Source organism: Meles meles, chromosome 16, assembly GCF_922984935.1.
Source record: "Meles meles chromosome 16, mMelMel3.1 paternal haplotype, whole genome shotgun sequence".
In the NCBI taxonomy this organism is placed as follows: Eukaryota; Metazoa; Chordata; class Mammalia; order Carnivora; family Mustelidae; genus Meles; species Meles meles.
The window spans coordinates 38549057-38569383 of record NC_060081.1 but is presented as its reverse complement, the minus strand read 5'-3'; the positions used below and the strand labels follow the sequence as shown (position 1 = coordinate 38569383).

At 47.0% G+C, this 20327-nt stretch overlaps 1 protein-coding gene across 1 annotated transcript in view; it reads left to right on the top strand.

Annotated features, from left to right (window-relative positions):
* SLC24A3 (solute carrier family 24 member 3) overlaps positions 1 to 19933 on the top strand; it is a 527740-nt gene extending 507807 nt beyond the window's left edge. Inside the window, exons 16-17 of the mRNA XM_045981759.1 lie at positions 14298 to 14363; positions 17990 to 19933. Of these exons, the coding sequence (XP_045837715.1) occupies positions 14298 to 14363; positions 17990 to 18139 (216 nt within the window). The 3' untranslated portion in view covers positions 18140 to 19933. The remainder of the gene's footprint in view (positions 1 to 14297; positions 14364 to 17989) is intronic.
* Positions 19934 to 20327: the final 394 nt, after the last annotated feature.

Genomic DNA, 20327 nt, shown 5'->3' with positions numbered 1-20327 from the left:
GATCTCCCTGAGGGCAAGAATTATACCTATCTTATGCATTTATTTTTTTTCCTCTATGCCTGATAGTGCCTGGTACTTAGAAGATGCTCAAAAGTATTTGTTGGGTGGAAAGGTGGATGCATGGATAGATGGATAGATGGTAGATGATCCTGTCTTCCCCACCTTGGGTGGAAGACATGTGAACAGAACAGAATGAAGAGAGTGAAGAAAAAAGATAAACTGAGAAGAGAGCAAAGGGGAAGAAAATAGCAATAAGAATAGCTTAGGGTCGCCTAAATGGCTCAGTCAGTTCAGCATCCAACTCTTGGTTTCAGCTTGGGTCATGATCTCAGTGGTCATGAAATCAAGCTCCACGCTCAGTGGGGAGTCTGCAGGAGATTCTCTCCCTCTGCCCCTCCCCTCACTCATGCACATGCTTGCCCTCTCTCTCTCTAGTAAATAAATAAATCTTTCTTTTTTTAAGTCCTTTAAAAAAAAAGAAGAGCTTAACATTCATTGAATACCTACTGTGTGCCAGGGACTGCCACATGGCCTCATCTAATTCTGACAACAGCTAAATAAGGCAAAGATTATTTCTTCAACCAGCATTGTTGTTTGTGCAGCTACTAAATATGCCAAGAACTTGGTGAGGTGCTGGAAACACAGAATGACAAGATAAAGTAGACCCTCCCCCTTAGAACATGCCTCAGGGTGGGGAAGACCGTCCATGAGTGACAAGTACATGAGTATGCTAACTTGGTAGAGCAAAAAACTCATGACGTTGATAATGTAATACGGTGGGTGGCATGCATCACTGTGAATTCTTTGGATAGGGAGGTTGGATTCTGTGCTGAGGAGCAAATGATAATATAGAGCTGGATGTTTGCAAGGCAAGGGGAGCATTCTAGAAAGAGGGGGCTGCAAGTGTCAAAGCACTGAGGCATGCTGTGTCTGAGAACAGAGAAGCCAGACAATACAAATGTACCATTAAAAAAAAAAGAAAGAAAGAAATGTAGGGGTGAGGTTGGCAGGGATCATGGGTTTCATTCTAAGTGCACTGCTGTCCCAAATCCTCTTGTGCAGATCAGGCAACCACAGCTCAGAGAGGTTGTCACAGCCAGAAATAGGCAGGGAGAAGACCGTGGGACTTTATTTCTCCCCAGAACACCAGACACTAAAGCAGGAGGGAGAAGACTATTACCAATCATAAATGGCGCCGCAATGCCACCATGCACAGTTGAGGCTGAGCGCGGGGGATGTCACTGGGGTGGGATTTTAGACTGGATCCATCCTTGAGTTTGCTAGAAGAGAGGACAGGGTCTGCTTATAAGGCTAAAGCAAGCTCTGCAGCTTTACATAAAGAAAGAAGAATCTGACAAACCATAAAAGACTCTTAATCGTAGGAAACAAACGGAGGGTTGCTGGAGGGGATGGAAATGGGGGGATAGAGTAACAGGGTGATAGACATTAACGAGGGCACATGATGTAATGAACACTGGGTATGATTTAAGACTGATGAATCATTGGACTCTACCTCTGAAACCAATAATACATTATATGTTAATTAATTGAATTTAAATTTTTTTTAAAGGAAGGAGATAACTCCTGACCCTCAGGTTCCCATCCTAGAAGTCCCACAGATATGGTGGCAGCTAAAATCCTTGCTGCCCTAGGCCATGGTGCATTATATTTCTACAGTGCGTTTCTGACTGAAGATTGGAGGAAACATTCTGGATCCTTCCATGAGGATTACATGTTTATTCAGTCCCTGGGTTCCCACCTGGCTTTCACCAGGACCCCTTGGCTAGCCCCCAATTCCCAGACACATCTGAGGGGCATCTCCATGTAACCTCATGACACGATACAGAACTCAGCTGGAAAAATAGTTTCAGGTTCATGAAAAGGCAATCACAAACTTAAGGGTTTATTTGCCATGAGCATTTTGCCTTCCCTCTTAACCTCCAGCTTTTCCTGGGAGAGAGGCTTCATTTCTGGAAGGACACCCAGGGGCCTCCTTCCATGTAGCATGGCAGTAATCCCGTGACATCTCTGCATCTCTCACATCAGAAGCTAGAAGGCTGCGTGGGTTTAATAGCCTCTTCTGCCCTCCCAATGGACTTGCTGACAATTCTGAAGCAATTTTTCCATCTCTACTAAATGGAATTTCCAAGTCATAATTACTGGATAATTACGATCAGACTGCTCTTTTGTGCATACTATTAGGTTCAGGCATTTGATAGGAATAAATGCAGTTTTACAGATTTTGACATGTCTTAGCACTTGTGGTTTGCTCAGAAGCCAGTTAGCTACCTAAGTGCCTGAAACAGTTCTAAAAGTCATGAGCACTTCTTGTCCTGTTTTGTGATGAATGTCTGTTCTACATGCTCTAACAGAATTAAGAAAGTCACCAGGCAGGCTCCAGGAAGCCAGGACAATACTCAGATCTCTGAGCTAGGGCTTAGAAACGCAAAATGAATCCACAAAGTAATAGAGGGAGAAAGAGACTATTTTTTTTTCTAAGTCAAGAGCCCATCTAACTCCAGAATCCACAAAGGTAAAAGGAAGAGGTGATCAGAAATATTCTTATATCATCCTATCTGCCCAGTTCATTCTTTTTCTGACACACATTAACTGAACGCTTACTGTGTGCTAAGCTGGTAACCCCCATTGGGGAAGCCTCAGTGAGCAGGCCAGATACTGTCCTATGCCCTGGGGCTGCAGCATCTGGAAGGAGACCGTTACACAAGCAATTCCAAAACAAAGTGCCTTCCTAAGGTTGGTTGTGTGGGAGTTGCACAATATATGGCAGGAATTGGGTTGCTTGTAAGGAAGTGATGCTTATTCTGAGAATCCGAGATTATCTGGAGCCAAGCAGATAAAGAATGTGAGAGGAACAGTTTGTAGAAGAGGAATATCCAAGACAGCTTCACACACTGGAGGACCTGACGGTGACAGCTGGGATGGGGGGAGGGTGGGAGGGGTAAGAAGTGGTAGAGTGGAGGGATGAGTACAGGATGAGTTCAGAGACAGAGAGGGGCCATGTGCTAAAGGATAGGGTGAGCTAGAGTCATGGCAGTGGGAAAATGAAGGATATAAAGGAGGGAATGGTGTGATTGCATGTGCCTTTTAGAAAGAAGATTCTGACTACTTCACAGAGAAGAGGTTGGAGCCAGATCAGACTGATGACAGCAAGACCAGTATGAGGCATTTGCAGGAGAGAGAAAATATAATGACCTAGACTAGGATAGTTGTATAAGTTAGCTATTCTACCATAATGCTGTGTAACAAACCATGTGCAAACTCAGCAGCCTGCATACATTATCGTGTATTTCTCATTCATGCATCTGTGAGGTGACAGGTGTTTGGCCAATCTAGGTTTGGATCCGAGCTTCAGATGGGGCTCTTCCTTGTGTCTCTCATCTTTGTACCAGTGACTTTCTGAGACACGTTCCTTGCAGGATCAATTCACAAAAGGTCGTGTCAATGATAGAAGTACCTTTCAAACCCATGTTTGTGTTAAATCCACTGATATCCCATTGGCTAAAGCAGATCTCCAAGATCTCCAAGCCCAACTCGAGAACAGAGAAATGCCTCTGCCCACCATGAGGCTGTGGAAAGGGGGTGGACACAGAACTCTAGTACAGGAGAGAGGAACTGAGACCAATGACCTGCTCTTCTTCAGTTGTAGCAGTAAAGCAAGAGAACAATGGAAGACACCAGAAGAAACTGCAGAATAAAATTCAGCAGGACCTAGTGGTTGCTTTAGCATCAGCCCTAAATATCTGTTAATGGGGAGGTGAGTTGGGATAAGACAAGGGTCTGGTCATCCAAAGATTTTGTTGGATGTTGTGAAAAGTTTGGGTTATATTCTAACTGCCATTGAGGATTCAAGCAAGGTAGAAGCATTATTCACTTTATGTTTTAAGATCATATTTGATACTGTTTGGAAATGTATTATGAGAAGGCCAGGAAGAGGAAAAGAAGTTAGGGAGGTAATGAAAAGATCCTGGTGACATGGGCTAAGGTAGTATGAGTATAAAAAGGGAGAAAAAGAGGGGCACCTGGGTGGCTCAGTGGGTTAAAGCCTCTACCTTTGGCTCAGGTCATGATCCCAGGGTCCTGGGATCAAGCCTCACATTGGGCTCTCTGCTCAGTGGCGAGCCTGCTTCCTCCTCTCTCTCTCTCTGCCTGCCTCTCTGCCTACTTGTGATCTCTCTCTCTCTCTGTCAAATAAGTAAATAAAATCTTTTTTTAAAAAAAGGGAGAAAAAGATTTTCAAAAGAAATGACAAGATTTTCTGATGGCTGTTTGGAGGGGATGAGAAAAAGAAAAATTGAAGGTCATTTCTGTGTCCTTCATGGAGATGGGAAGACAGGTGTTGGGGTGGGGAACATATTTTGGAGGAAATATCAAGGGGTCCCTTTAGGACAGATTAAGTTTGATATGTATGAGGGTCATCCAAGTGGAGATAGCAGGTAGACAGCGAGATAAATGTGCCTGACTTTAGGGGTGAGGTCTCATCTGCAGGCATAAACTTGGGAGTCAGTAGCTTTAAATGGTTTTCAAAGCATAAAGCTCATAAAGGAAGTAAATGTAGCTAGAGAAGAGAGCCCAGAACTATATCCTGATGTTGGGTCAGGAAAAATAAAAACATCCAGGGAAGAAGACTGAGGAGCAGTCAGCCAGAAATTGCAGTTATGGATCCAGGAGAATGTTTCAAGGATGTAGTGGCCAAGTACATCAAGGTTTTCCCTGAAGATTTTTTCTAAGATCAACCATCAGCCAACCACCACCTCCTCCAAGAAAGCTGCTCGCACCAAATTTACTCCCTCCAGAATCACATGGGACTGTCATCTCTGACATGCAGAAACTGAATCTCTCTCAACAAATGCTTCCCAGCACCCAGGAGAGGGCCCACCATGTAGAATAAGTCCATGGGCCAGTTCTTAAGTGCTTTCCACATCATTCCTCCTCATCTTTTGTAGTAAGCATTCCCAAATCATTCCAACACCTGGACACTGTTCCAGCTGCTAGGACCATTTTCCTTTGTTCTGAAAATCCCTCCCCGAACACCCAGAGGACAGTGAGGCACTGAAGCCAGCTCTTATAGTCTCTGGAGAAGAGACTGAATGGCTTTTTGTAACCCCACCTTCAACGAGGCCATATCGGTGGCTTATACCCAGCCAGAGGGGACTGTTCCCACCATGCAAAGCAACAAAATGCCAGAATGCCACTAATAGGGCCAGTCTACGAAACTGTTCCCACAGCATCTGGATAGCGAATTTGGGGATAGTTTGCAGACATCTTACTGAATGGTTCTTCTTGATGTTGTCCTAGCAGAGCTCCTGGGAGCCACAGTGATGCTACCCAATCCCATTAACACAAGTTTTGCATTAGATTTCAGGCACTGTGTCAGGAAAATGAGGTGATAATTGGGGGAAGGCAGTGTCTTTACAGGTCCCCCATGGATGGGCTTACCTGAGTTGCCTAAGGCCTGAAGCCTATTCATTTCACTATCTGAGTTTAGATCCCCCCAGAAGCCATTCAATCCTGAGACAAAGGTTTGAAGTGATGTGGGTGTTGGGGAGGAGTGGGAAACTCCAGTGGGGGAGTGGGGATGGGAAGGGGGATGGGCAGGGAAGGCAGCCAACCAAAGTCATGGTGACCAGAGTGGAGTCTCTGAGGGAGGGGCTCTAGCAAATGGTATACACTCCCATCCTAGAATGACCCCATCTGTGGGGCAGGGGAGCTGTGTGGTTATGCACTCACCCTGAGAGTCATTGATGCAGTGCAGTTCGGCACTTCCAGAGTTTGGAGAAAAAGCCCTCCAGGCACAGACACTGGTACTGGTTGTGGAGAGGTTGCTTGTCCCACAAAAATCATGAAAAGGGACACTAGGACATGGATGGGGTCCCAGAGGCATCTGCCACAGGGATCTGTGGTTCTTAGAGTTTATTCAGGACAGTTTCAGAAATGATAAGCAGGAAAGGCCAAGGTATAACTTTTGAGGGTTCTTAGTGGGTGAAGAGAACTCTATCCTTTTCCCTGCACCCTGCAGGGTGCAAGGAAGAGTCTAGAATTTACTGTTGGAATTCTAATTCTCAGTCTACACTGAGCTACCCTTACCAGCTCCCTGGCCTTTTATGATGTTGTGGTTTATAGTAAGAAATAACATGTTTGATCTTCATCCCTGTTTCTAACACAGAGCTCCTAAAACTTCTGGAATTTTTCCAATGATGAGAGCTATAAGATGTCTTCTATAAGATAACATCTATAAGATGTTAATGAGGTGACTTTCCTATCCCACCTAAGGATGGGAGCTGGTGACCAGGAGAACCAACCATGTGATTAAAAGGTTGAAACTTCCAGTCCTGCCCCAACCACCAGGGAGAGTAGAGAGGCTAGAAGTTGAATCAGTTGCCAATAGCCAATGATTTAATCAATTCCCTATGCAGCGAAGCCTCTCTACACACCCAGAAGGATGGGGTTCAGAGAGCTTCTGGGTTAGTGAACATGTGGAGATTTGGGGAGAGTGGTTTGCTTGGAGACATGAAGGCTTTGCTCCCTTTCCCCATACCTCACCCTGTGTATCTCCCCCATCTGACTGCTCTTGAGTTACATCCTTTTATAACACACCAGTCATCTAGTCAGTAAAATGTGTTTCTGAGTTCTATGAGCCTCTCTAACAAGCTAATCAAACCCAAGGGGTGGGGGTGGGTGGTGTCCTTGGAATCTCCTATCTGTAGCTAGTCCATCAGAAGCACAGGTAATATCTGGACTTGCATCTGGGGGTGGGGAGGACAGTTTTGTAGGACTGAGTCCTTCCCCTGTGTGATCTGATGCTTTCACTGGTAAATAGTGTCAGAATTGAGTGAAATTATTGGGGCACCTGCGTGGCTCAGGCGGTTAAGCATCTGCCTTCAGCTTAGGTCATGATCCAGGAGTCCTGGGATCCAGTCCTACATCAAGCCCCACATTGAGTCCTGCACTGAGCTCCCTGCTCAACAGGGAGTCTGCTACTCCCTCTACCTCTCTCCCTGCTCATGCTCTCTCTCTCTCAAATAAATAAGTAAATAAATTATTTTTAAAAAGAAAAAGAATTGAGTTAAATTCTAGGACACCCATCTGGGGTCATAGAAATGCTTGGATGTGTGGGGGAAAACCCACACCCACACACAAATGGGAATTGATGAGCAGAGCAACTGTCTCATCTTTACATGGGGAAAATAAAACCTACCCCCCACCCTATCTCCAGAGTTGCCACTAGAATTCCATACCCTGTGTTTGTGAGAGCCCTCTGGACAGGACAGGATGCAGGCATCAGCTGTCACTGAAACGCCTCTTCTCTCTAGGCATAGTCACTTTCTCACCTCATTTAATCGTTCCAGGAAGGAGATTCCTGCCTGGTGATATTTCACAACATCAAACCAAGGCTAGACACATCCATTTGGAGCTACACCCACACGAATGTTCAAATTACCCAAATCTGAAAAAGCCACATGCAGCATGCATTCCAGGTCATAAATAAACTAGCAAAAATCCAGGGGCTCCTTAGTTTTCCTATAAGAATTCCTCTGGATGTGTGGAGCTGACCTCAAACCCTAGGGAGATTTTAAACTATAATATGGGAAAGTCAGAATCTTTGAGGCTGGGGATTTTGGATCCCCTAACAGGGTAGGATTTAGGGAACTCTTTATGAACCCTGTGCACAAATAAACTAGGTCTGAATGGGTATCTGTATGTGCATCCAAATGAAAAAATATATGTGCATGATGGGCTCAATTTCTGTTGACTCGGCAACCAGCCAGCCTTCTGTTTTCTCTGCAGCAACTACCATGAGGGAATTAGAGAATGAATTCACATATTTTGAAGGCAAGAAATAAGAACAGTGTTCAGTGTCAGGGCATTTGTGCCTTACATGCTCTTGGGTGGGCATTGCCATGGAGATTTGCTGCATTTGCACTTCATAGACCCTGCATCTGTGTCTCAGGAAGCAGGGAAACCATTGTTTAGAACAACACTATGCACGGCTAGAATTCCAAGTCTTTTGCAAAGGTAGACTAGAGATGAGAAGGGTCCGTGCTATTGCTGGCTTAGCACACCCCAAGAAACTAGTTTTTGAGGGGGTTGAGTTAAATTTGCTGCCCTTAGGGAAACTTATTGGGGTGATGGAAATGTTTTATAGCTTGTTGAGATGTAGGTTACATGGGTACAAGCATTTGCCAATTAGCCAATAAGAGAGATTTGATGCAAATTATGCCTCATTTTTTTATTTTACAAAAAAACCTATTTTGGTGTCCTCTCACTGTTTTGCTTAAAAAGATCAGCTTAATCGTGAGTGCTGTGAAGTGTGTAAACCTGGTGATTCACAGACCTGTACACCTGGGGATAAAAATACATTATATGTTTATAAAAAAAAAGAAAGAAAGAAAGGATGAATACCCAACTTTTGTAGCAACATGGACGGGACTGGAAGTGATTATGCTGAGTGAAATAAGTCAAGCAGAGAGAGTCAAGTATCATATGGTTTCACTTATTTGTGGAGCATAACAAATAACATGGAGGACATGGGGAGATGGAGAGGAGAAGGAAGTTGAGGGAAATTGGAAGGGGAGATGAACCATGAGAGACTATGGACTCTGAAAAACAACCTGAGGGCTTTGAAGGGGTGGGGGTGGGAGGTTGGGGAATCAGGTGGTGGGTAATAGGGAGGGCACGTATTGCATGGAGCACTGGGTGTTGTGCAAAAACAATGAATACTGTTACGCTGAAAAAATAAATAAATAAATAAAAGAAGGAAAAAAAAAAAAGATCAGCTTAAAGCCACCCCCACGTCTGTCTCCTCATCCAGCTCTGAAATCTTGCTCCATGCCACTCAGCCTTACTGCCTCCAACATGAACACACACCCCATATGTGTACACAGACACACACCCATATGTGTGCACACTCACCCTGTATGTGTGCACACACATACATGTACTCACGCACGTGCACAAGCACACCACATGCTCAGCATCACCCACAGATGTTTATTTAAACTTAAGTACAGTATATGTAGATAAGCAGGGAGTTAGGTGCTGGGTGGAAGGAGGAAAAACTGAAGACCAAGCATCTGCCATCAGAGCAGTGAGACTGGCTGGAGAGGAGGGAAGGCTACGCAGACAAGGTTGGGAAGTGATCTGCATCAGAAGTGGAGCTAGGGCCAGTGAGGGCTCAGTGAACTTGGAAGAGGCAAAAGGACTGAGGGAGGGATGGGCAGAAAAGAGCTGAGGTTGAGTAGGGGTACGCAACCCATCTGACCAGACTGAGGTTCCAAAAAGGAGACAGCAGTATGCTAAGGTGAAAAAGGTGAATCTCTTCTGTTTGGAGAGGCTCCTAGTGCCCAACAAGAGAGACGGGATGCTGGGATGTGAAAGAGCATGTTTGAGGTCCCAGCAGACCCCCCTGACTGTCTTCATTATCTTCACTCCTGCTTCTCCTGTGGGTGACAGGGGCCTCTGTAGGTCTCTTGTCGTTGTGTTTGTAAATTATAAAATCAATGCATGTTGATAGCCCCAAACTGGAAGCAAGCCAGATGTCCATAAATAGGAGAATAACTAGATGAGCTGTGATATATTTTTGCTGTTACAAAAAGAAATGTGCTATTGATGTAATGAAAAATACAAGGAAATGAAGAAATACTTAAAAAATTCTGCTGAGTAAAAGAATCCTGATGTAAAAGAACACACATTATGGGCTCCATTTATATGAAGTTTCTTGGACGGGCTAAGCCTCGAAGCAGTGACTGATCTTGGGTGAGACTGATGAGGGAACAAGAGAACTTTCTGGGGAGGATGGAAGTGCTCTCTATCATGGCTACAGTTTAGGTTTAGGTTACACAGGTGTATGCATTTCTCAGAAACTCTGAGACTCAGAAACTATTGAGCAGTGTAGTTATGATTTGTGAATTCCACCATATGGAAATTGCATCTAGAAACAAAAGACCTGTGAACTATAATGGTTTGGTTTTTTTTGTTTTTTTTTTTTTTTAAAGATTTTATTTATTTATTTGACAGAGAGAAACACAGCGAGAGAGGGAATACAAGCAGGGGGAGTGAGAGAGGGAGAAGCAGGCCTCCCGCTATGCAGGGAACCCGATATGGGGCTCGATCCCATGACGCTGGGACCATGACCTGAGCCGAAGGCAGAGGCTTAACCCACTGAGCCACCCAGACGCCCCATTTTTTTTTTGAACTATAATGGTTTAATAAAATGGTGTAATTCTTTCAACTTTTCTGAATGCTTGAAAACTTTCATAATAAAATGGTAGGTGAAAAAAGGCTACATGCATTCATAAAAAAATAAAGTGGGAAAAGGGGACCGGGAATGTTGGATAGGATTGCATTGCTTCTGTAATACTATCCGGAAATGGCAGCTGGGGTCTCTCTGCTCCCAGCCTCTCTGTGAATAGTCTACCCTGCTCCATTTCACTTCTGCAAAGGAAATGGATTCATCCTCTCTTCATTGGTTACATACGGAAGCATGAGGTCTGTGCTCAGCCTTGTGCAAGACAGAGGATAAAGTCAGACATGGTCCCCACCCTTACCATGTTTGTCATCTACTAAGGCTTTGAAGAGGGGGCTCCTAGGTGGTGAGTTTATAAAAGAAGCAGCCAGGGGTACCAGAGAAGGGATTAGGCAACTCATGGGTTGAGTGGAGAATAATGGCCCAGACACACTGAGAACTCACTATACACTGGGTCCTTTTCCAGCTTTTTAACATGGATTAATTCAGTGAGTCCTCACAACCACCTCATGAGGTAGGAATTGTATTATCCCCATTTTACTTCTCAGAAAACAGACATGGGAAGTTAAGTCAGTTTTCCATGATGATACAGCAAGTGGGTGACCGAGCAGGGATTCGAAAGGGGTTTGGTGAACTGGATTAGGAGCCCATGCCCCAAACCAGGGATCAGCAGACATTCTGGAAAGGGCAAGAGGGGAAATATTTTAAGCCTCATGGGCTTTATGGTCTCTATGGAACTTCTCGGCTCTGCCACTGCAGAGATAGACAATATGCAAATGAACGAGCTGAGCTCCAATAAATTTCATCTACAAAATCAGGCAATGGGCCAGACTCGGCCCATGGCCCACAGCTGGCCAACTCTTGCCCCAAACCATCCGTAGTCTCCAGTGATTGGGAGATGTTCAAGTTGGACCCAGAGACAGCTGAAGGAACCCTAATTCCTGACTGCCATGTCTGTGTGGAGATGAGAGTTCAGATAGCAAGGACTCAATACAGGCTTTGAGAGCCCAGGTCTGTAATGAATGAAAATACAAAAATTACCTCTGGATGCTTGTGGCAATCTGTTACCAAAGGATGACTGCAGACAAAAAGGCAAAAATGTGAAAAATACTCAAAAAAGCCCACCAAGTCAGTTGTCTTTAGTCTTTGGAGCCAAATTTAGAATTTTAGAAGCACCACTCTTTGAGATTTTATGTCAATGGAGGAAGGATAAAGTTCCAAAGCTCTAGCTGAATATGATTGATTTTGAAAAGATAGAAGGCTTGGCCAAAGAGAAGGTTCCTGCTCAGAGCCTAGCTCTCAATGGCTCTTGGTTTCCAAAGGGCAGGAAATCACTTTACTCAATTCTTATTGCTGACAAGGATTCAACCCTAGAGCTCAAAGGGTGAGCTGGGCTAGAAATTCATCAGCCCCGTGCTTAGCAGAATCCGTGCAATGTTGACAGTTAAGAGCTCAAAAGGGTTTCTGAGTGTGTGCTCACATCTTCAGGGTGAGCCCAAGGCCTGCATGACGGGGACAGCCCGGGCAGGTTCTTCTTCACTCTGCGTAGGAGCTGCCATCTTGCTCTGAGGAGCCCTGCCCCTGCCCTCCAACTCTGGCCAGGGTACATGTGGGATTATCATAGGTTCAGTATGGACAGAATACTTTTTCAGTATTCGTGCTATACTCCTAGATATTAGCCTCTCTATACTCACACAGCTGATGAAAGGAGGAAATCTAGGGGCGCCTGTGTGGCTCAGTGGATTAAGCCGCTGCCTTCGGCTCAGGTCATGATCTCAGGGTCCTGGGATCGAGCCCCGCATCGGGCTCTCTGCTCTGCAGGGAGCCTGCTTCCTCCTCTCTCTCTGCCTGCCTCTCTGCCTACTTGTGATCTCTCTCTCTGTCAAATAAATAAAATCTTAAAAAAAAAAAAAGAAAGGAGGAAATCTGTCTATAGGCAGGTAGAAGGTTTGCAGGAAGATAAGCTACCAGCTGGACAGGGATGGATCCGATCCCTCATTTTCTTACATGAACTTACCCAGGTTAACCCATTGCTTTAGTATCACAGATATATGATTTGAGTCCTTTGCTCTTCAGAAGGCATTTGGTGGCTAGGAATAATTTCCAGTTGGGGTTCAGCCAATGGTTGGCTCACACGGATTGTGCCAGCAGGAGAGAGGGTCTGGTGCATTCCCTCTGTGACAGAACATTGCATAAGAAGATATGGTATGCCCCTGGGTCCCCACACAAAGGTTTTGACTGTTAAGGGCATGGAGTTTCCTGTCACCAAAAGGTAAACCGAACACACCCACCTACAGAGACACCCCCATGTTCCCATACCTACACCCCAGGGGTGAACTGGTTAAAGGGTGCCAAGAGGCACCTTGAACCTTGTCAGAAGGGCCCCAAACCACTTCTAGTAATAGTCACCACTCAGTTCTCTAATGAAATGATCAACCTCCCTTGCTTTTCCTTCCTGTGGGTACAGGTGAGCCTTTGATTCCCAGCAGGACAGTGTATGTTGGTGGGGGCTGTGTGGTCCCCAAGCCTCCATGCAGATAAGATTTCCCAAGAGAACTGGTGAAAATGAATGTCAAAGTCCTAGCCCCAAAACCTGTGGAGATCAGAAGTTGATTTAGCCTCAGTACCGGCTCAAAGTCAGTGGTTCTTAAACTTTCTCATGCATCAGAACCATCTGGAGGGTTTATTAAAACACTTGGCTGGGCCCCACCCCCAAAGTTTCTGATTCAGGAAGTCTGGGTGGGGCTTGAGATCCTGCATTTCTTTCTTTTTTTTTTCTTTTTTTTTTTTTGAAGATTTTATTTATTTGTCAGAGAGAGAGAGGGAGAGAAAGCAAGCAAGCACAGGCAGACAGAATGGCAGGCAGAGGTAGAGGGAGAAGCAGGCTCCCTGCCGAGCAAGGAGCCCAATGTGGGACTCGATCCCAGGACACTGGGATCATGACCTGAGCCAAAGGCAGCTGCTTAACCAACAGAGCCACCCAGGCATCCTGAGATCCTGCATTTCTAATAAACCCCCAAATGATGCTGGTCCAGGGAGGATGCTTCCAGCATGGCTACTCTCAGGCATACTTCCTATTTCAGGGTAGCCTACCTCATGACCTTTGACCTAGGCCAAGGCAGAAGGGATATCTTCTCTACACTGTGAAAGAAACTTTGTAATCTTTTTTGGCCAGGTGGCCTCTAAATATTCCCTACCTGCCCTACCCAATACCGCAGCCACTAATCACATGTGGCTCTTTAAATGTAAATCTGAATTAATTGAAGATAAGATTAAAATTTTTGTTCAGCTGGACGAACCACATGTGCCTAATGGCCGCCATATGGGACAACACAGATATAGGACATTTTCATCATGGCAGAAAGTTCTACTGGACAGTGCTATCTTATAAGAATTCCAAAAATTGTTTCTCTCTTTCTCCTCAGTGTTTGACAGTTCACCCCACTATCTTACCCTGAAAGACAAACGAAACAAAATCCTTTTACGAATACCAGGAATGGAATGTTAACTCTTTCCTCTTCTTTGCTTGCTGACAAGAGAAAGACTCACCCATCTCTTCCGGTCCAGTCTGGGGGCAGTTCACAGACAATTGAATGCAAAAGAGATAACAAGTTTAGTAATACTTTTCAAAATATTGCTCCCATCCCTCAGTGTCACGAGATTTACCCTAAAAGTTGTATGTCAAGAAAGTGCGTGCTCCCTGGAGGTCAGGTCCACAGGGAAGTGTTGTGGGCACCAAGAATCAGGCTGCACACCACAGAGAATTCAGGTGGCCATGGAGCACCCCAGCGGGCCCTATCTCTGGAGGGTAGGATAGGGTTGGACTGAGAGGGGACAAGACAAGGACACCTCTGGCTGTCCTAGGAAAATGCACATCCCTGCTCCCAGCAGAGTGGCAAAGCATGGCTGTCCAAGCTCCCTTTGTTTGTCGTCCTGAAGGAGAGATTTGGACTGATCACCACTCAGAGTCGCTTCAGCCCCTGCACTGAGCAGATGCCTTTTTAGAAGCCTAACTGCACATCCTTTCTTACAGATTCGGCTGAACAGCAGAGGACTGATCTACTCCGTGGGCTTACTCCTGGCCTCCGTCTTTGTCACGGTAGGCTACAGCTCCTTCCCCTCTCCAGTTCCTGTGACGCCTCTCCCTCCACCCCCCACCCCCGCCTTTGGGTTCTTTGGCTACAGAGTTTGTTTGGACACCAGATGGGCGTGGCCTCCGAGATGAGGACAATTGGCCTCCGAGATGAGGACAATTGGCCTCCAGATGTCCCATCTCCTTCATGGCTGTTTCCTTTGGAAGTCGATCCTAGCAACTCACTAGAAAGCCTTCCCTCTTTATAGAGGAGCCAGCCCGCCTCTGAGAAGCGTGGCCCTGCCTCATGTCAAGCCCAAGCCATTTTTATCAAAAGCAAAGGAGAGATCCCACTTTTTCTGCAAGATTAGTTAAAAGAAGGGTAGATTCCAATTAATTATCTGTTCCAGGTTAGTAAGCATCTCCATAAATCCATGGATTTGACCAACACTCAGAGACTAAGAATACAGTATTTTACTGAAGTGTATTTTTATGCCATTCTGCTATCTTGGCCATTATATCTACTTGTATAATTTGATATTCCAACTCAGCTGACATGTTTTGGTGGAAATCGATTTGCACCAACACATGGACTGGTCCACATGAAGTATCTGTTAACATACAAGTAGGCAGTTGAATTTTCACATTAGAAAACATTGAGATACAGTGTGTTTCTTCCCTGAAATTTTCAAGGAAACAGTCATTGAATTACACTGGCACGTGAACGTCCATATGCTAGAGAACAGGAATTCAGAAGAACAGGCAGGAAGCTGGAGGTCATTGACAGGATCATGCTGTGAGTCAAATGTCAAGGATTCACTAAGGAAACACTGCCTTACACAAAAGTGGGAAACTATGCAATACTTTGTTCTGTAGCTTAGGAGTTTCTTTGGGTCTCATGTGACCTAGGCTTATGATACCTGTCATAGCCACACATTATGCTCATTGCTTTGCATACATTTTCCCATTTGGACCTCACCACATAGCCATCAAGTAGCCGCTCTACCAGCCCCATTATACAGATGAACATCTGAGACCACTAGAGGAATTGACACCAAATGAATGAAGGGGCAAGCCATCTGACACCAGAGCGCATGCTTACAGCTACACTTGTACAACCTGTAGGAGATTAGGCTAGCCTCCACCTGGGATGTTGAAATGGGTTGCTAGAAGCTGGAAGTAGGCTTGTCAGCAGTGGGGGAAGAGCAATTTCAAACATCTTGAGCTTTCAGTGCCTGTTCGACACCCAAGGGAGAGGTCAAAAAAGCCACTGGGAAGATGAGTCTGAGTTCAGGAGAAACATTCAAGCTGGAGGCCCCAGAACGTGGATGGTATTTAAAGATGTGCAATTAGGGGCACCTGGGTGGCTCAGTGGGTTAAAGCCTCTGCCTTCGGCTCAGGTCATGATCTCAAGGTCCTGGGATCGAGCCCCGCATCGGGCTCTCTGCTCCTCAGGGAGCCTGCTTCCTCCTCTCTCTCTGCCTGCCTCTCTGCCTAGTTGTGATTTCTCTCTGTCAAATAAATAAAATATTAAAAAAAAATAAAGGTGTGCAATTAGATGCAGGCAGCAAGGGGGTGAGCAAGGACAGAAAAGAGAAGAGGCCCAGCATCGGAGTCTTGGTGCCCTCCGGAGGTCAGGATGATGATAATAAAACACCAAAAGAAACAGAGTGAGCAGTTAGAAAGGTAGGAGGAAAACCAGGGGAAGCTGGCATCTGGAAGCCAAGTGAAGAAGGTATGTCAGTGTGCAGGGAGTGACTGGCTCTCTCAGGGAGATGAGTCCTGAGCACTGGCCGCTCAGATTAATGATATGACATTATTGGTGTTCTTGGTGAGAGGGTGGTTGTGTGGGGCAATGAGACAGAAGGTTAAGTAGAACAAGTTAGTGGAGAATGGAAGGAGAGAAATTGGACAAAGTGCTATTTACCATTCTTTCAAGTCATCCTGCTTTAAAGAAAGGAGAGAAATGTCTATCCAGAAAAAATGTAGCTGTTTTTATAAGAGGAGAGCAGTAGCAGGATTCTTGTATCCCAGTTGGAGTAATCCAGAGGTGGCATGGGGAGGCGGATATGAAACAGGGGCAGTTGCTGGGGCCATGTCTCCAGTGGTAAGGGGAGGTGGGCTTGTGTACATGTGTGGAGGAGTGCACCGTGGACAGGGCCATGGGCATCAGGTCCTCACTAGCAGGAGAGAAGGCAAGCAAGTGGGTCTGGTGGTGGGAGCTCTGTGGATGGGAACATGGTCATGTGATGAGAGTGAAGGAGGAAGAAGGAGTTAAGGGGGGGTCTGAGAAGAGAGGAAAGGCTGGAAACAACCATCCAAGAAAAGGAGAGAGTACACACTTAGGGAAATGTGGGAGGATTGCCATAAATGGCCCGCTCGAGATTTGTGGGCTTGAATTTAAAGGGAGACCCTCCGGCATGGCCAGACACTTTCCTCCAGCTTGGGTCAGCAGCACAGAAGGAATGTGGAGTCCCTGGAAGCTGGGCTCAAACCCAAGGCTGAGGCTTCACCGACATCACCAGAGAGGCCAATGAACAGCAGTAGATACCCAGGGATGGTTCTAGAAATTGCTGGTGGGATTTCAGCAGGGTAAGGTGGGGCAGGGTGGGTCCAGGGGATGGCGTGCCGTGGAATGGTGGTGGTAGCAATGAGTTCTGGGTCCTTACAGGTCTGTAGAGTTTCGGGAGGGAGGCTTCCAGACAGACTAAGCTGGAAAGAGGAGATGGCAGTCAGAGAGTGGGATGAAGGACCCTGAGAGGATAGAGTCGTTTCTGTTCTTGCTCATCGCTGGCTCTCAGCTGCAGGACTGTCCAGCAGAACCTGTCCAGTGCACCTGCACTGACAGCAGGCATTGGCCACGTGTGGGTGTGGAGCATGTGACATGGGGCTAGTGCAACTGAGCAACTTAGTTTTTAATATTACTTATGTCCAGATTTGCACGGCCACATGAGATTAGTGGGGGCAGTGCAGGTGCAGGGTGGGAGATGGGGTGGAGGACAGGTGTTGGGAAAATCCTCTCCATGGACGATGAAATCGTGGGGAAGGACATTGGGGTGCTGTAGATAGGAGTGGCAGTGAGTGGGACTCGGAGATCTGAGGAAAGGGGAGGGCGAGAGGCCGGTGTGCAGTGCAGACTCTAGCCAGGTGGGATGGAGTGTGACTGTTAGAAGGCTTTAGATTCCAAGCTGGGTGTTTTGGGGAAAGCAGCAGTGAGGAGCAAGGGGTACAACTACCTTGCCTCCAGGCATAGGAATGGAAGAGATAGTGGCCACCACCTGCCAGGAGGTGCGTCCTCAGAAAGCACCAGGGGCTGCTTGGGGACAAGAGGCTGTAGAGAAAACAGGGGCTGCGGGCACAGAGCAGTGCTGGGGTGAAGTCCAGAGTTAGTGTGGTGGCCGCAGTGCCTGTATCAGTTGGTCCCACCATTATGACTTTTTTTTAAAGTTATTTTAAAGTTCTGACTTCCCTTCTTGATTTTGGTGTTCTGATCTTCCAAAACGTGAGCGATGAGCTTGAAGGGTGCTCAGAGACAGTCGGTGCCCTGCGAGGTCCGTGGCGGGCCCCTCTCCCACCTCCACCCTCCACTTCCGCCCCTCCCCTCCTGGTGCCGCCTCTTCCGGCGCCCTCTGACCCCGCTGTGTGTGTTGCAGGTGTTTGGCGTTCACCTGAACAAGTGGCAGCTGGACAAGAAGCTCGGGTGTGGGTGCCTTTTCCTGTACGGCGTATTCCTGTGCTTCTCCATCATGACGGAGTTCAACGTGTTCACGTTTGTGAACTTGCCCATGTGCGGCGACCACTGACCTGCCCGGCCGCCCACCGAGCCTTGGGCCTCCTTTTCTGTGCAATACAAGATCCAGCCGCACCCCGAGTCACGCGGGCCGCCCCGTCCCCGGGACCGGGGCCTCTGGCTCTCCCGCGCTGGTCACAGGCCTCCGCTCCTGCCTCGGTGGCCCATGCTGTCCCCGCCCCTCCCTGCTCCCCCTCCTCCTCCCTGGGTTCCTCCCGCCCACCCCTTCCTGTCTCCTCCGTGTGAAGACTCTGACATCCGCGTGAATTTTCAAGCTCCATTTTTGAACAGTGACTGAGATTCTAGGGGAGGGGAAAAAACTGGCTGCTAACTGGCCCAAGCCAGGCAAAACTTACTACAATCCCTCCTCCTTTTTTAAGTTATTGGATGGAAGACAAACCTAATTTATGACCTGAGACTGTCAAAGGAATAGAGAGGAGAGGGCATATCGATGCCAGGGAGTGTCTGGGATTTGGTTATGTTTCGAGGTGATGCCTAGGTGATTGGGTTTGGGAGGTTGTTTCACTTGGGGAGGGGGGCTTCCTCCTTTTTCTTCCTTTTCTGCCAGAGACGGAGAGCTTCTCTTGCCCCTTCTTTCACTGAGCTCTGGATTAGCAGACAAGCCGCGGGCTGCCCCTGCCGTGTGTTCTGGGGTCGCATCCCAGGCCCGGTAGACAAGGCATGGATGTAGCACTTAGGAGACGCACATGTGGGCGGGGCCACCGGGGACAGACGCGTGACGTTTCATAGCGGAGGTCGCCTCCCGGAAGTCCCGTAGGCGTTACCCAGGGGGCACGAGGCTTTCGAGGAAGGAGACCGCTTCCCACGTAGCCATTAGGATCATCTTTTTCTCACTAGGTACCTTCTAGTCTCTCAAGCAATAGTTCTAGCCTGCCTGAGGCCTTGGACGTGGGGCCCTGGTTCCATTCCCCGACTGTGACAGGGCCAGGCAGTCAGCGCCAGAAGCTTCCCAGCCCGTGAGTCCCTGAGATGCGCACTCGTCGCTTGGTGTTGGTGGGGTGACAGGGAGTGACCCAGAGGCCATCACTGCTTTTCGTGCAGGAGTTACAGACACTGGTTTCTTGGAAAATGGAGAGAAGCACACTTTGCACAGACGTCGTCAATAAAGTCCCGATTTGCCACTCGGTATTGAGTACACTGGACCCTGACGGCTGGCTCTTGGGCCAGCGTCCTTCCTCATGGGACGCCTCCACCAAGCTGCCCCAGCTCCGCCCCTCCCATCCTGGAGGGATGGCCCGGGAAGGAGAAAACAGAGAACTGACTGACACCTTCGGAACCACAGAATGTGTTCAATGCAGACTTGCTCAAGGGCCTAAGTTATTGTGAACGTTGTTGCCAATCACTGCTCAACAGCCCTGCTAGATTTTGTATGATGCTGAATTATTATGCAGACTAATTCCACCGAGTTGAGACCCACCCATGCTTGTTACACTTGTATTTATTGAAACTGTGGATTCTTGCCCGTGCTGCCCCCTGTATTTACTTTAAGCACTGATCACTTATCATTCATTCAGTATGGTTTTCCGCCCCCGTCCCTTGTACACATTCTGGTATGAATTGTAAAAATAACCTGCTACACATTGGTTGAATGTTTTCTGTCAGTGGTGCAAACCGAGGCCAGCGTTAGCCAATGGGGCACCTGCCCGAAGGAGGAACGGGAGAGGAAATCACCAATCTGGGCTCTCAGAGCTAAGACACACGTATTGATTCTGTTGCACATTTTGCACTGGTTTATGGAGATTGTTTTCTTGGACGGATCGTGTAAAATAAACTTCTCTGTTCTGTATCCTTCCTTGAGCAGCACACTTTACTTCCTCTCCTGGGGTGTTGCCTGTTTTAACTACACTGACCAGTGAGCTCGGAAGGAAGTGGCCAGGTGTTCGTGCTTCTACTCTTTCTGGGCGGGCTCACCTGGAAAGCTGGCAAGTGTCTGGTGGATTCCAAATATGAAGTTGCAAATCGTGGGTCTTCTCTCAAGGTTGCAGGGACTTTGGATTTGTCGTCCTGTAGCGTCCGTGCAACGCTTCATTAGGATTTCTTCCAGCTGGAGTGAGAGGAAGAGATTCCAGCCCTGCTGATAATTTTCAGCAACGTTCAAGTTCTTTATCCTGTCTGATCTGACTACTTTTCACTTGCGAAAATTCACTTCCCTGAAGCTAACTCCTACAAAGGGAGACTAA